The sequence below is a fragment of the Electrophorus electricus genome, chromosome 17 (genome assembly GCF_013358815.1).
Source record: "Electrophorus electricus isolate fEleEle1 chromosome 17, fEleEle1.pri, whole genome shotgun sequence".
Lineage (NCBI taxonomy): Eukaryota > Metazoa > Chordata > Actinopteri > Gymnotiformes > Gymnotidae > Electrophorus > Electrophorus electricus.
Genome location: NC_049551.1, coordinates 8,881,864 through 8,897,148, shown reverse-complemented (window position 1 = coordinate 8,897,148; position 15,285 = coordinate 8,881,864). Strand labels below are relative to the sequence as shown.

Below are 15,285 nucleotides of genomic sequence, written 5' to 3'. Positions count from 1 at the left end.
TTGATGACTAATACCCTGTGGATTCTTAAGTCAGGCACTGTTTCAAGGCACGTGAGTCTCAGCAGCTGGAAATGTATTTTGTTTTTTGGAGGGGATAGAAACATTTCTGAATCGCACTATTAAACATGTTTTTATTACACTTGTCTTGTCTGACAAGGACAATGTGTTTATATGTGTGCACCTTGGATGCATTTTATGAGAAGTGCTGTTGCTTTGATGGTCATTGCTGATGTGCCAGGTGCTCACACGGGCCCTGAGCTGTTGGTCAGGTGAGGGAGGGCTACACAGGCTTGTCGGATCCGCCCACCTTGCTCATCACCCTTGATGGTGGCCACCCACAAAAGGACAAACACACTCAAGCCTGCCTGCCTGCCAACTCCTCCTGCCGGAAACAAAATCAGGAGAAGCAGAGATTGCCCTGAATAGAAGAAAGCTTGAAGTAGAAAACAAAGTAAGGGTAATGTGAGGGAGAGTGCCTACAGAGGGGATAAGAGAAACCATGAAGAGAAAGAGAGACAGACTGAAAGAGAGAGGGAGGAGAGAAACAGAGGGAGAAAGGAAGAGGGGCAGCATTCCAAAAGACAGGCCAGGACGCTTTAATTAAACATGCAGGCAATGACATCATCTGTTAGTGCTCCTTTGTGGTGATGGGCACCGTTAGTGGAGTTTCCATTTCGTCAGGTCTGAGGCTGTCTCAAGCCAGTGCAGCACAGCCATTTTAAGCATACTCCCGTGTAGTCGGTGGCTTGGCTCTGCGATCCATGTGCATTCCTGCACTGATCCAGTTAACAGTAATTTACAGTGGACCAGCTGAGGTAAAAGCTTACTCTGGCATGCTTCAAGTAAATTCTAAAAGTGAAACTCTGTTGGCAAATGCCTGTGACTATGCAGAACATGTTTGCATGTTCTGTGGTAGCTTCTAAATGCTTTTGAGAACCACATTAAATATTTCACCCAATGCATGAGGTTGTTTTTGCCAGCCAATCTTATTCAAGCTTTGCCACCCCCACCCCTCCCCCTTTCCTGGAGGTTGGGTTTCATAAATTTGAGTTTTAATCTCTGGCTATGTTGCAAAGAAGATGCCAAGTGACAGAGGTCCCTAAGATCATTAGCTCACTGCCTCTCAAGTATTTCTGACCTCTGTTTGTTTCTTATGTTGAAGGTTCAAAGCAAGCATATTTGCCTTACCAGTCATTTAGACAGAGGTGTGTGTGTGTGTGTGTGTGTGCAGATCTGTTTTTACTATATCAGGGGACATTGACCACTAGGCACTAACACATCTCCTCAGAACGGCAAGTCGGAGCCTGTCTCTGTCCTATTCTCACCGGTCTGCAGGAGAAAGCTGGCAGCCTCTTCTCTCATTTTATAGCACTGTATGCTGGACATAGCAGGAGACTGCTTTGATTATTCTAATTGGAGAATGTTAAAAGGTCCCCTCACAATGCGCCCAAGAGCAGGCAGGCATTATATCAATCAATATGAAACAGACCAAGTCATACAGTCAAGTGAACATCAAAGCAGAGATTTCACATCATAAGCGGCTACATTCACATATGCACACACTAACCACATGCAAGCATGTTAACCAGAATGCAAACCCCTCATAACTGTTGCCAGCATTGTAGCAGTTTATTAGATTATATATAATTGAATAAAACCACAAGAGCAAAAATTCTGTTGTAAGGGCCACAAGTGAAAATGCTGAAATCCTCCCAGATGGATGTGACTACTCCGAGCGCTTTATGAGAACGATGCTGTTTATCCATACTTATTCCAATCTGTGTTTGTGTGTTGGCCAACAGCACTGTGGCCCACAGGGAGGAAAAACATCAAAGCATTGAGTTATTCCACATTTGGAATATCCTTCCATTCTGACTTTGCCTATCCTTGGCTAGTTAGCTGTGCACAATTTCGATTTACTTTGCCCTATTCGAAAGCATTGTGCAGCTTGGCAACAGGTGGCAAACAGAGTGTATTTCATTCACCTTTGATGTATTATCCACCCTCTTCATGCCCCCTGTGCAGTGCATCTCATATAATCCAGGTGCCTGATTTCATCGGACAGTGACCATAATGAGGTGGTATTAAAACAAAATTGTGCCTCCAGCAAAAAGAGCTAGAGCACGCTGAAGCATGCCAGCGGTGTCTGGCTGCAGCCAGAGGTGGTCTCCCATCCCATCTTAAAAGTTTTGGCAGTGCTGTCTGCTGCTCACCGGTATGTAATCGCATAGTGTGCCGTGGGCCCCCTCAACACTGCGTCTCATCTCTGCACTAACTGAGCCTAGAGCAGCCAGTCAGAGCCAAACTGATGAAAGATAGTGGGGAACCTGTAAGAACCTGTAAGAACCTCTCCCTCACTGTCTCGCTCTCTTGCACACAGTGTTATCTTGGTCACTGTGTAGCACTAACATGTCTCTTCCATGCTTCTTTGCTCTCCTGCCTGCTTTTTCAGATGCATATCATCCCCTTGTCATCACTTCCCAGTTACCATGACGCTAGTCATTTTGACGTTTGTAGAAATCAGTTAAGCACCCTATTAAAATATTTAAGAAGTGTTAAATTGGTTGGGGTCTCAGATTAACTTCTTTTGTCAAATGTGTGATTTGTCATCTGTGTAAATGGAATTCAAATTCTGGTTGATTTGCATTACGATCAAAGTAAAAAATTTGAAAAAATACTTGGTACAGTCAGACAACTAGTTGGGTTACTTAGTGGTAGGCTGACCAGTTCCATTTTTGGTTACTGTTCTTGTAAGCCTCATGCGTAAGGCCAGGGGTAGGCTAAATAGACATGACCTCAGCTGTGTTTGGGAAGAGCTGGGGAGCTAGTGAGTGTGCCTTGAGTGGCAAAAGGGCTCCTCATGGGTGGATGATAAGGTAGAGGTCTGGCGCTCGGGTCTCTCACTGTTTATTTGAGCTCTGTCTGGCTCCTCATATTCTGAGGTCACCCCTTTCACACACTGAGGCTGACCAGAGCCTTTCTTTTTCTTTCTCTCTCTCTCTCTCTCTCCATCTCTCCATCTCCACACACACACACACACACACACACACACACACATGCTCGCTTGCTCACCCCCACTCTTTTCCTCTCTCTCTCTGACTCTCTCTCTCTCCCCTCTTCTAGTCATGTAGCATTCCTTTGCTCCACACTAGTGTGCCATCTTGCATGCCACAGAGATCAGTAGGGTAGGCTCTGAAGCAAATCTGACCCAAACACTGACTCAAATCCACAAAAATGAAAGCTCCACGGGTATAGCCATAGATTCTGTCTTTATGTGAAGTGTTAAAAAACCCTAGCTATTTCTTTTGTTGTTTTTAGATGACTTGAAAATCAGTTTTCAAAATAAGTGCTTATAATGCTATTTTACACCGGCACACAAAACCCACTATGTCAAGTTGTCCTGGCTCTCTGGCTATGGATATTTCCTTTCCCATAGCTCATCCATTATGTCCATCGCATGTTTGCCATAGTTGTCAAAGTACTCTTAACAATGAGTGTGACCTATGTGAGATACTTGTCTTGCAACCAAACACCCCCCCCCCCCCCCACGCGCGCGCGCGCGCATACTGTAGCTCTGCCAAAACCAACACAAGCCTTCCTGATTCTCACCATCCACCCGCAAGCCATCAAGCTGGGGCTATTCAGAAGAATGTGTTTGTTTCATTGGCTGGGAGGGGGGGGGGAAAGCTACAGTTACTTAATCCAGATGTGGTGGATTGCCGCAGCCTCTGAGTTCAGCAGTTCGTGAGCGCTCAGGCCCTCTTAAACAGGAGTTGCTGGCCTCTGAGATACTGTTGCTGCATTTCTGGCCTCTGATGGAGCTATAACCTTTACATTTTAATTCCACACAGTTCACAAAATGTTTGAAGTTAAAAAATAAATCCCACACTCTTCCCACTTAGCTGTTGTGTGGTGCATATACAACAATGAAGTGAGATAATCAGAGCTGGTTGGCTTGGATTGGTAACGAGTGGCTTATTCCGTTTCTCTATTGATGTCCAGGCTCCTGAAATTTTGTCCTTTTTTGCCCCCAGGATACTTCTTGGAGTTTGTGGAGATGCCAAGCAACATGACCATAATGCAGGGCCAGACTGCCACGCTGCACTGCAAGGTGTCTGGCCACCCTCGACCCAGCATCCGCTGGCTGAAGAACGATGCACCCGTGGTGCAGGAGCAGGGCCGTATCTCCATCCGCAAGACTGAGTCGGGCTCCAAGCTCCGCATCCAGGACCTGGACACCACAGACACAGGCTACTACCAGTGTGTCGCCTCCAACACTCTCAAAGTCATCTCCGCCACCGGCGTCCTTTACGTCCGCCTGGGTGAGAGCTGCAGTCAGTGAGGGGAACTGACCTGTTCATTTCTTTGTGGGCCGCTAAGTACATTCTGGTTTTGCCGGTGTTACTGTAGCGGAAATAATTTCCTACTGCTAAATTGAGACTTTTCTTTGTTCTGTAGCAGTCAAAGGTATAGGTCAAACTAAACTGCTGGGAAAACTGCTGGTCAAACTAAACTAAACGAATAGTTTATAGAAAAACTGCACTGAATGATATAGCTGTCAAATGACGTGCCACCTTCAAAATTCCTGTGGTTGGTGTCCCGATAGAAAGCTCTCTCAGATTTTTACCTACCAGGTATAAAATGTTCTTTTGCCCATCACATTTCAGGTCACAATAATGGTATTTTCACTGGCACTGTTTAGAGTCAACATTAGAGCTCCAGTGTTTTCTTTCCTGTCTGCTTATTTTAGGTTATTATATGGAGAGCCCATTGGTTTGTAGCCTAAACTAAGGCAGCACTGTGTTCAGAACCATATGCGCAAAATATTTGTTGGGCATCGCAGTAGATTTATTGTATGGCACTGGTATAAATCTTAGAGTGCCTGCATTAGGACACTTTTGTAGAAACAACTTACCTTTGTTTTGGCCAAACCAGCCCTTTAACAGGGGAAAACTATTGTGTGCATATGGGAAACTCCCCACTAGATGTGGATTCCCATATTTCACACAGTGGTCCTGACAGCTTTAGGAGCACATCTGAGTGAATCTGCATCTCCTGCCTCCCTGCAATGTCATCCCAGTGTAATAATGCTATTATTCTCCCAACCCCAAACGACAGATTAGTCTGAGTGAAAACATTAGGTAGTTCTCAGAGAAGAGCTAAGACTGAATGGCAGAAGAGATGAAAGAGCTCTTCCTGACACGAACAGTTCATCATTCTGTCTTGGATCAAATGCTATATGTGACCCAGTGTTGCATTGTAGTGTGTTTATGATAAAAGCATTGGGCAGATGTAATAACCTTCTCTTCTCAGTGAGGACCATGGAAAGTTGCCAAATATGCCATTGGAGCTATTCATCCAGGCCAAAGACATGATGGAGGCTGACCTCCCTTGCCACTGCTGGCCCATGTCTCACGTGACTAGTGACATGTGGAATTTTGAGAGCAGATGGAGATATGCGAACTCAGATCTGGTTGTTCTGTTGAATTACTTACTTTGCAGGTGAGCTGGTGTGTGATCCACTTTTCTTCTGTGTACTTTTACAGGCCAATCACCAACCCATGGCCCAGATGCTTCGTAAGTTTTTGTTTGTTTGTGTGTGTGTCTATGTGGGTGCCTCTACAAGTGTGTGTGTGTGTCAGTGTCATGAGTGTGCATGCATGTTTGGCATTTTGTACTATATACTGTTGTGTACTGTTTGTCATTATGCATCTTTGACCCAATGTGTCCACTTTTCATAACAAGTGCTCCCTGGATACTTTGGTACCTAGTTTGTTTGTTCAAACAATGCTTCAGGAACACTTACACATGCAGTGCATGCAATTTTTCCTTTTTCCTTACATCTTAGTGGGCAGGCCTAGGATGAGCATTAAACGGTGTTCACTCTAAAGTACAGAGACAAATGGTTACTCCTCAGACAGGGCAGATGCTTGTGGGGGTTGGAGTTACAGAGATGAATCAGCCCAGTTCCAGTCAGCGATGGCCAGACCTTTGTAAGCATCCGGGCGCATCTCCTCTACAGCAGACCAACTCATTTCTGTTAAGTGGCCATGGCAGTGATTTCTTTCTGTTCTTGCCTTTAGTTCCATGAGAAATGTTGTCAATATGGCTAGGATGGGTGAAAAGCAAAATGGCAGTTACTCTATTCAGGCTACCCTTCCCCCGTTGCTCATCTGGTTCAGAATGGGTTAAAAGCGCTGCTGAGTCGAGGGTAGGCAGCAGACATCATGACATCATTCCCTCTTTGTTTCCCCCTTTATTGACGTGGTCATTACCAGCTGAGCAGACCGCCATAAGCCGTCTCCACATGCTCCTCAAACTTTCACTGTTTCCCTGAAGGTTTCCCTGATCCTTACCTCTCTTTCCCTTCTCCCTTGTTTCATATTCTGTCATTTGCCTCACTGTGTTTTTTATTTGGTTGTAAATGCTAGGCACTCGTGAGCTGAGGTGTGTTGGCATCTACCGTTGGTCCTTTGTGTGGCAGGAGCCTGAGATGGCCCGGCTCTCTGCAGGCAACAAAGGGCCTTTCTCATTCCACCTAGGCGGAAGGTCTGGCAGTCACCCTCAGCTACAGAAGGAAAGCGAGAGGCGAGGTTTTAATTGTTCCCAACTTGGTTCCAACATCTAAGAGGATGCGTGACGACAAAGTCTAAGCATGAAATGCACCTATTTGCTTTGAAATGTATTTCTGAACAAAACAACACATGTTGACACATGCTAAATTTACTAAGTGATACGGATGTTTCCAACTATCCTGTACTTAACGCTGAACTGAGATGCCTTGACTAATGTATTTAAACTTTTAATACATAGGGCCAATGCTGGTAGTCCTGAGGACTGTTTGGCTAAAGTTCATACTGTGGGAATGTGAGGCATTCATATGGTCTGTACATGTAAATAGCATGGTAGGCCAGTTTGTTTGGCTTTGCTGATGAAGCCCAGAACTGTGCAGTGTGGTGTTTGATGACAGAGTGCTCCAGTGTGACAGTGCTCTCTTTTAATGGACATATGTTTTAATGGTTTTAGCCAACACATTGTTATTAGTATATCCCCTGTGACACACACAAATATATACATATTACACACACACTCGCACTTACTCCAAGTCACAATTGATAATAGGAGCAGCTCTGCCCTTTGTGTGTGTGTGTGTGTGTGTGTGTGTGTGTGTGTGTGTGTGTGTGTGTGTGTGTGTGTGTGTGTGTGTGTGTCACAGCACATGTATGTTAGTGATAAGCACTGTTTCCATGATGCAGGACCCCCAGGCAGTCAGCAGTCTCGGATCTGTCAGCCTGATTAGAACTGTGCTGTAAATCCCGCTCAGGAATGCTTTTGTCCATCTGACTGCCCCTCAATCTATTGCCTTTTCCTCTGACTCACTGGGAGACCACTTACAGTTTTGTGTGTGTGTGTCTGCCGGTTTGTCTGCCGATTGCAGTGGCAGTAATTCATAAAACAAGAGCTGAAACCTCAGAACGGGTGTAATTGGTTCATTCTACTATGGCTGTTGTTTTATTTGGAAATCCCAAGACTCACTGCAGGACATGTGACAGGGAAAGTGTTCTTCTTTTTATGCACATGCTGGTTCAAACTTGTGTTTTGGGGGTAATTATCGCCATCTTGTGGTGAGAGAGACAACCAACAGAGCTACAATTAAAGCCTTCTCTATGCGAACTGGAGTCAGTGAATAATAAGCAGAAATAGAGGTGCTGTAACAGTGAACAGTCAGTCCACCAGCATCTGGTTCTGAATCTACCATTAAGCCTAACCATTTTAGCGCTTCTCTCCAGGTGATCTTTACTGAGGTTTCCAGCAATTCAATTGTTTCTTTGTGGCAAATCAAATGGATCAGTTACACTTAGCTACTCCCCTAACTCAGAGCTGTAACTTTTTCCTAGCCTGTCCCATGGTTTGTTTATGGAATACAATCTCCTGCTTCCTTTTCTTGGCCTTGTTTGCTTTTATCCTTTGGAGTTTGCCTTGCATTCTGTATAAAGCATTGCTGGACATAAATTCAGCATGACACAGGAATCTAGCTGGGTGTTCACCTCTGTGGGGAGGCAAAGCGGTTTGTTAGCATTTATCCTCCAGCTCAGCATTCAGTTGCAGGAGGCCTGGCACTGATCAGGCACTTATGCGCCGGCCTTGAAGGCAGTCCGAATGCCGTCCAGCCCCGTTCGAGATATGAGATCACAGCCACTCATCCACCGGAAGCTTTATTCCCCACGCCCAGGTGCATTTTCCTCAAATTTAAATTCCACCTGGCAACATGCTCTGTTTGAGCCTTAATCCGATTGCTTGGCCATCTGCAAGCAAACAAGTGCTCCAGCATGCAAGCAAACAAGTGCTCCAGCATGTTGAGGATGGAAGTGCATTTTGGCACAGAGGTGGCAGGAACCCTGGAAGGTTTTTTTGAATGAAGACATTGTGCATGCTCTGCTGGAGCAGGCGGGTGCTGATGAGCATGCAGAGGGTCCAGGCATGGGGGCTGCTGCCCCAGTCCCACTGCATATCCACCATCGGTCTCCACACCCCATCTGTTCCTGCTCCTCCAGTTGGGGGCAGGTGTTGAAGGGCAGTTCTGGGAGTCAGGTTCCAGTGGAGGCTGCAGCATGGCTCAAGCCTACATGCTAACTCCGCCCACTCCACCCTGCCACCTCTAGCGTCCTCTTGCACACTTTTAGTTTAAAAAAGTTTCCGGCCAAAAAGGCATTCCAGCTGACTGACGAGCAAACGTGCTTTGATCCTCAGAGCTAGACTACTGAGCTCTACGTTTGTTATAAAGAACCAACTACAAGCAGCCAGTTTGGGCCATCCTGCAGACCATTTGAGGCCACACCCTCTTCTTTGCATAAATATAGGTTCTAGACTTCTTACATTAACTGTGTAGAACAAGGACAGAAACTCTTTTGTATAAAAACTCTGTAGTGCAACTTTATGGGAATTCCTCCAGTTCTTGTATGTATGAAGTCATTTATATGTCCTTGCCCACTAACATATTTTTTGCCGAAAGAGGTAGGAAGTAAATCTAATTCTTGTTAAGCTCAAGTCTTCAAATTTCCCCCAGTCACTTAAAACTGCAGTAAAATTATAACCATGTGTGATATGGATGTCAGCAGAATTGGCCTTTTTGGCCATTGACTGCTCCTTTAGCACTATGCCGTGGGGAGAATAGCAAAGTGAAAAATTAATAGTGGAAAATTCTTTTAGACGGTACGGTTGTTGAACTCTATTCACACACACAAACACACAATCCATTCGCATGTTTTAATCGCCTAATTGAAAGAGAAAGGATGTACAAGTTGTCAGTTTGGGAAATGTGAAGAAAACCAGTGGGCAACCTCAGTGCCCTTGCAAGCCGCCTCTGCTTGCATGCCTGGACTTGGCAGAACAGTGTGCATATGGTGTCCTGAGATGTGATGTGTTTGCTGGAGTATCTCAACATATCCCTGTGGCTTGCCTCTTCCTTTGGCTTAGGGCTTTGGGTCGGCTTTGGGCCGCTGGACCGGAACCTGACTGGGCTTGGGCCCACAGCTGTACCCAATGTTTTGAGAAGGGCAATAAGCTGGGTGAACATAAATGCCAGCCTATTAGGAGCAGCATGCTGTCTGTCCCCTCTTTTGAATAACACTTTCCTCTCCCATCCTTCAGGTGTTGATGAATGAAACAAATGCCAAGCTCCTTATGCGCTCCATGTGCAGTTGTAGAGCACAATTACTGAATGACTTTCATGCTTATTTCTTTGTGGTATATAACTGTTCAGATGTTTTCTAAAGCAGGTTTTGCAAGCTTGTTTTATTGTTTTGTTTGTGTGTGCGTCTGCATGAGCGTGTCTATATGTGCACGCTTGATTTTGCCTCTTGTGGACCTTATTGTGCTTTCCACTGCAATCACTTTTTTTATGCAGACAATTCTGCAGCCTGGTGCCATTTTTATGGTAGTTTTTCATAAGAGAAGTATTCCATTACATGAATAGATGCTGTGATGACTATTGTGTATAAGTGACGCATCTTAAACTTCTTTAGAGAACCATGGGATCCTTTTTATCAGTGAAATGTCATAAGACATAGTTGCTCTGGCACCATTTGTATACATGTGGAACAACTGGACACATTTTTAGATGTAGTGGAGTCCAAGATGTCCACAATCCAAAGTGAACCCCAGACAAATAACAAATACTAAATCTATAATTTAGTGAGTTAGTAAGTTGTCATGAAATTGGGGAAAAGAAATTCAGTATGACCATTTATTTCTTGTTGAGGTTAAATTCCCCAGACCACTAGAGCTTGATTTCAAACCCTCAGCATTGGATGTGATCATGCAGTCATACACGGGCTTCTCAAAATCTTTTGGTTTGAGCAGTGCTGTATAGCTTCTGAAGCAGGGAAGCACACCTATATGAACATTAACGTTTGCTCATCTGAAACGTATTGCGATTAATGCACTGAGACTCAACATGAGCCAAATGTTAATATTAAACGAATATTTGTGTATTCACGGATGATGTTGATGATGATGATTTATTATTCTTATTAGTTTAATGCCTTATTATTGTTTATATTACCATATTCATGTTAGAAATGTGTAATGTAATTATTAGGAATGTCATCCCTTGTGTGTAAGGGATGATTTGTCTCGTTTGTCCTTTATGTGTTTGTGCTTTATGTTTCTTAGGACCCATGAGAAGGGCTTCTGTCAGCCATATCGGGGCATTGCGTGTGCTCGCTTTATTGGGAACAGGAGCATCTATGTGCAGTCTCTGCAGATGCAAGGGGAGAGTGAGAACCGCATCACAGGTAAGGGGTAACCATACAGCCCCGCAGCCTGCATTCACAATCTCACAACTCTCCAAGTTAAGAACACGCGCAATTTCATGTACATCACCCTCAGGTCAGCTGCCAGGCTGCTTAGTTCTCATTACTCTCATGGCTAAGGTCCTGTGCTGTTCTTGATTTGGGCTCTTTTAGTTGATGTACAGAAATGTATTCTATCCTAGGGAAGCAAAATATTAATAGCTTAGAAAGCTGTATGATAAACATTCCAGCTGTTCCCTCCCATTGGGACTACAGTTGCCAGAACGTGACTTGTGCTTTGCTGCATGTATTGTTTCCATGTACATTATGTCTATCTGTGGGGCACTCTCATGTGGAGGCATATGGAAAATATTATTTGCAGGAGGTTTGTCTGTTATGGTATTAATTTAAAAGTGTGTAATGCATCAAATATGATTGGTGAAAATTACTTTGGTAGACATTTGGAAGTATCATACTCTGTGTGCACAATTATTAGGCAAGAGAGCATTTTGACCATATCAGTATTTTTATGCATATTTTCCAACTCCAAGTTGTATAAACTTGAATGCTTATTGGATTTGTGCATATCAGGTGATGTGTGTTTGTGTGATGAGCGAGGGTGTGGCCTAAGGAGATCAACACCCTATATCAAGGTGTGCATAATTATTAGGCAGCTTCTTTTCCTCAAGCAAAATGGGCCAAAAAAGACTTAGCTGACTCTGAAAAGTCAAAACAACAACAAAAAAATTTCAGAGGAATGCAGCACTCTTAAAATTGCTGAGATATCGGTGCTTGATCACAGAACCATCAAACATTTTGTTGCAAATAATCAACAGGGCTGTAAGAAACGTGCTGAGAAAAAAAAGAGAAATACAAATGAACTGCCAAAGATTTGAGAAGAATGAAACATGAAGTGACCAGGAACCCGTTATCCTCCAGTGCACAGAGTGCATGGAGCTACACTTCAATTCTTTTTTATTAAAGATGAGCTAGTTGGACCTTTTCAGGATTTTTAAAAAAAGGTTTATTACATATTTTGATTTGTTTTTTATTATTCTCACTGTAACAGATGAAAATAAACAAGTGAGATGGGAAAATTTCCATTTTCCATTTAGTTGCATAATAATTCTGCACACTTATAGTTGCCAAATAATAATTATGTACACAGATATTCTCCTAAGAAATCTGTAACCTCACTTTTACTTTCTTAAATATTCAGAAAAGTAATTCGTATTATTAAAGACATTAGACATTATGCTTGTTTTTTTCCCTTATGAATGTGATCTCAGGTTTGGACATAATCACCAGAAGGGACCAGAAGGCCGATGAAACAAAAATCTTATTGTGTATTGAAATTTAATAGGTTCTTTGCAATAACTTTGTCAGACAAGATGATGACTTACTACTCCTCAGCTCAGTATGTTGATGTCATGTTTGGCTTCACTTTTCTCAGGAAATTGAGTTCATATAATTTCATTACTTTTATTTACATGTAATCTCGTTCAACTGAGGGTTATATGTTCTTAGTTGAATAGAAAAATGCCCCTAACTGAAAAAGGTTTGAGTTACAAAACAATTTTTCTCTCTCCTTCAGACAGTGAGGAGAATTTAGGAGGAAAATGGATCATAAGATATCCAGCAGTACAAAGCATTTAAAAGGATCCCAGAAATATCTCCTCTTTGCTCATTTAAAGATTAAATGAATAACTTGTATTGCAAAGAATTATTTGTAACATTTAGCTATATTTAATATTTTTTGATGCTCAAAATTTATCTGTTTTGTCTGTGTCCAATTCTATCACTTCCTGAAACTACAGATTACAGAAAACAGATTGTTGTACAGCAGTTAATCATATTCTCTCATCTCACTTTATACCACCCCACCCCACCCCCAGCTGCGTTTACCATGATTGGGACCTCCACCCAGCTGTCCGACCAGTGCTCCCAGTTTGCCATCCCCTCTTTCTGTCACTACGTGTTCCCACTATGTGAGGAAGGTACCAGGGGCCCACGGCAGCGCCAGCTCTGCAGGGACGAGTGTGAGGCGCTGGAGAACGACCTGTGCCGTGTTGAATATTCCATTGCACGATCCAACCCGCTCATCCTCATGCAACTAGAGCTGCCCAACTGCCACCTGCTACCCCACCCGGGATCACCCGACGCCGCCAGCTGCATGCGAATCGGTGTGCCCACTGACCGCCTGGAGACATGTAGGTGGACCTGCCGCAGATCATGGCTGCAGCCTGGGAGCTTGATGCCAGTGATGAGTTCTCTGAAGTATAATTGAAATGGTATCATGACACTAAACCAGAACTGGATGAAAACCAAGCCAGTTCACTTTTATTTTTGCATTCCAGTATACTTTTCTCAAATCACTCAGAACTCAGATCACATTGATCAACTGTGTTGGGAGCAGAGGCAGTACAAATGTATCTATTGTCTGGGGAACCACAGGAATTAAAACTTTGAAATAAAAAAAATAGAAACAAATTCATCAATATTGCCCTCTAGTGGTACACATGAGGTTTTTGCTGTTTGTGCAATCAATGTGATGCCACACAATACTGCATAATATAGTATCAATTTACCACTTATCTTGCAAGTTTGTGTAGTGATTAATTTAGCTGTCCAAATGTTTCTTTCTTCTAACTTTAAATCCTTGTGAAAGATTCTCCTTCAGATCACAGCTGTTACAACGGCAGTGGTGCCAATTACAGAGGCACCGTCAGTGTAACCAAGTCTGGCCACCAGTGCCAGCCCTGGAGTAACCAATACCCACACAGCCATCACCTGACCCATGTGGAGTATCCAGAGCTCAAAGGGGGGCACAACTTTTGCAGGAACCCAGGCGGGCAGATGGAAAGTCCCTGGTGCTTCACCCTTGACCCCCATACGAGGGTGGATATCTGTGACATCCGTCCATGCAGTGAGTAAACGAAATGCCCACTTTGGAAGAAATTCCATAATGACCACATTTGATTCCAAATATTTAAACATTGCATTCTGGTTTATGCATGTACTGTAGAAAAAAAGTGATGTTTGGAAGGATGGGTAGTTTTAGAACTTCAATGAGAAATAAAGGTAATTGGTTTTACTCTGAACATCATTCTCTCACATCTAATAATTTACTATTTTCAGAGAAAATTTCCATGACACCATTATGCCTTATAGACCTTCATTTGCCAACATATGCATCAAAAATGTTCTAGATCTGTGTTCACTTATGATTTTTGAACATTTGACAAATTTCATTAGTTTTCATTCAGTGTTTTAAACCCTAGAACCCCCAGAGAACATGAAGAAGGAGATACTCTACATCCTCATCCCCAGCATTGCCATCCCATTGGTCATTGCCTGCCTCTTCTTCCTGGTCTGCATGTGCCGTAACAAGCAGAAGGAGTCAGTAGACACTCCTCCTCGCCGGCAGCTCGCCGCATCTCCCAGTCAAGACATGGAGCTGCCACTTCTCAATCAGCACAAGCATCAGGTATTAAATTCCCTGCCTTGCCCAGTTATGTTGCTACATGTTGTTCTTGCAATAATAATAAAACACTGATATTGTTGAACACACAATATACATTCCAATGTTGTATGTGATCTTACTTTCAAGATCAGCATGTTCAGTCGTGGCCAAAGTTTTGAGCCTCAGTTTTGTTTTTTTGTTTTTTTGTTTTTTGTTTTGTTTTTTTTTTTTTTTTTAAGATCCTTTCGTCAGATGTTTATATGGTATGGTGAAGTACAATTATAAGCATTTCATAAGTTTTGTTTCTTTTTTTAACTTATTATTGACACACACATCAGTTTTAAGCAAAGACTTAATATTTAAAGTGTTGACCCTTCTTGTTTAAGACTTCTGCAATTCGCTTTGGCATTCTGGATATCAGCTTCTGGACAAAGTCTTGACTGACAACCCATTCTTGCCTGATCAGTGTTTGGAGTTGATCACAGTTTGTGTTTTTATTTGTCCACCCTCTTTTTTAAGATTGACCACAGGTTCTCAATGGGATTGAGATCTGGGGAGTTTCCTGGCCATGGACCCAAAATTTCAATGTTTTGTTCACCAAGCCACTTGGTTATCAATTTTGCCTTGTGATATGGTGCTCTGTCATGCTGGGAAAAGCATTGTTCATCACCAAATTGTTCCTGGATAATTGGGAGAAGTTGCTCTTGGAGGATGTTTTGATACCATTTCTTATTCATGGCAGTGTTCTTAGGCAAAATTTTGAGCAAACCCACCTTGAATGAAAAGCAACCCCACACATGAATGGTCTCAGAATTCCTTACTGTTGGCATGACACAGGAATCATGGTAGTGCTCACCTTTTTTTTTTCTCTGGACAATCAATTGTCTAGATGTCCCAAACAGTCTGAAGGGGGCTTCATTAGAGAAAATAACTTTATTCCAGTCCTCTGCAGTCCAATCCCTATACTTGCTGCAAAATGTCAGTCTGTTTTTGATGTTTTTCTTGAGAGAGAAGAGGCTTCTTTGCTGC

At 43.1% G+C, this 15,285-nt stretch overlaps 1 protein-coding gene and 1 long non-coding RNA gene across 3 annotated transcripts in view; one reads left to right on the top strand and one right to left on the bottom strand.

Moving 5' to 3' along the window:
• Positions 1 to 15,285, top strand: part of ror2 (receptor tyrosine kinase-like orphan receptor 2) — a 60,774-nt gene that overhangs the window by 42,845 nt on the left and 2,644 nt on the right. Inside the window, exons 3-8 of one of the 2 annotated variants that reach the window (XM_027009002.2) lie at positions 4,035 to 4,322; positions 5,547 to 5,577; positions 10,675 to 10,796; positions 12,689 to 13,003; positions 13,474 to 13,719; positions 14,075 to 14,280. In XM_027009002.2, coding sequence (XP_026864803.2) covers positions 4,035 to 4,322; positions 5,547 to 5,577; positions 10,675 to 10,796; positions 12,689 to 13,003; positions 13,474 to 13,719; positions 14,075 to 14,280 — 1,208 coding nt within the window. Of the gene's footprint in view, positions 1 to 4,034; positions 4,323 to 5,546; positions 5,578 to 10,674; positions 10,797 to 12,688; positions 13,004 to 13,461; positions 13,720 to 14,074; positions 14,281 to 15,285 lie in introns of both variants that reach the window. The other variant, XM_035535440.1, reaches the window with a different exon arrangement.
• Positions 156 to 15,285, bottom strand: part of LOC113576743 — a 43,296-nt gene continuing 28,166 nt past the window's right edge. Inside the window, exon 3 of the long non-coding RNA XR_003410550.2 lies at positions 156 to 382. This is a non-coding gene — a long non-coding RNA (uncharacterized LOC113576743). The remainder of the gene's footprint in view (positions 383 to 15,285) is intronic.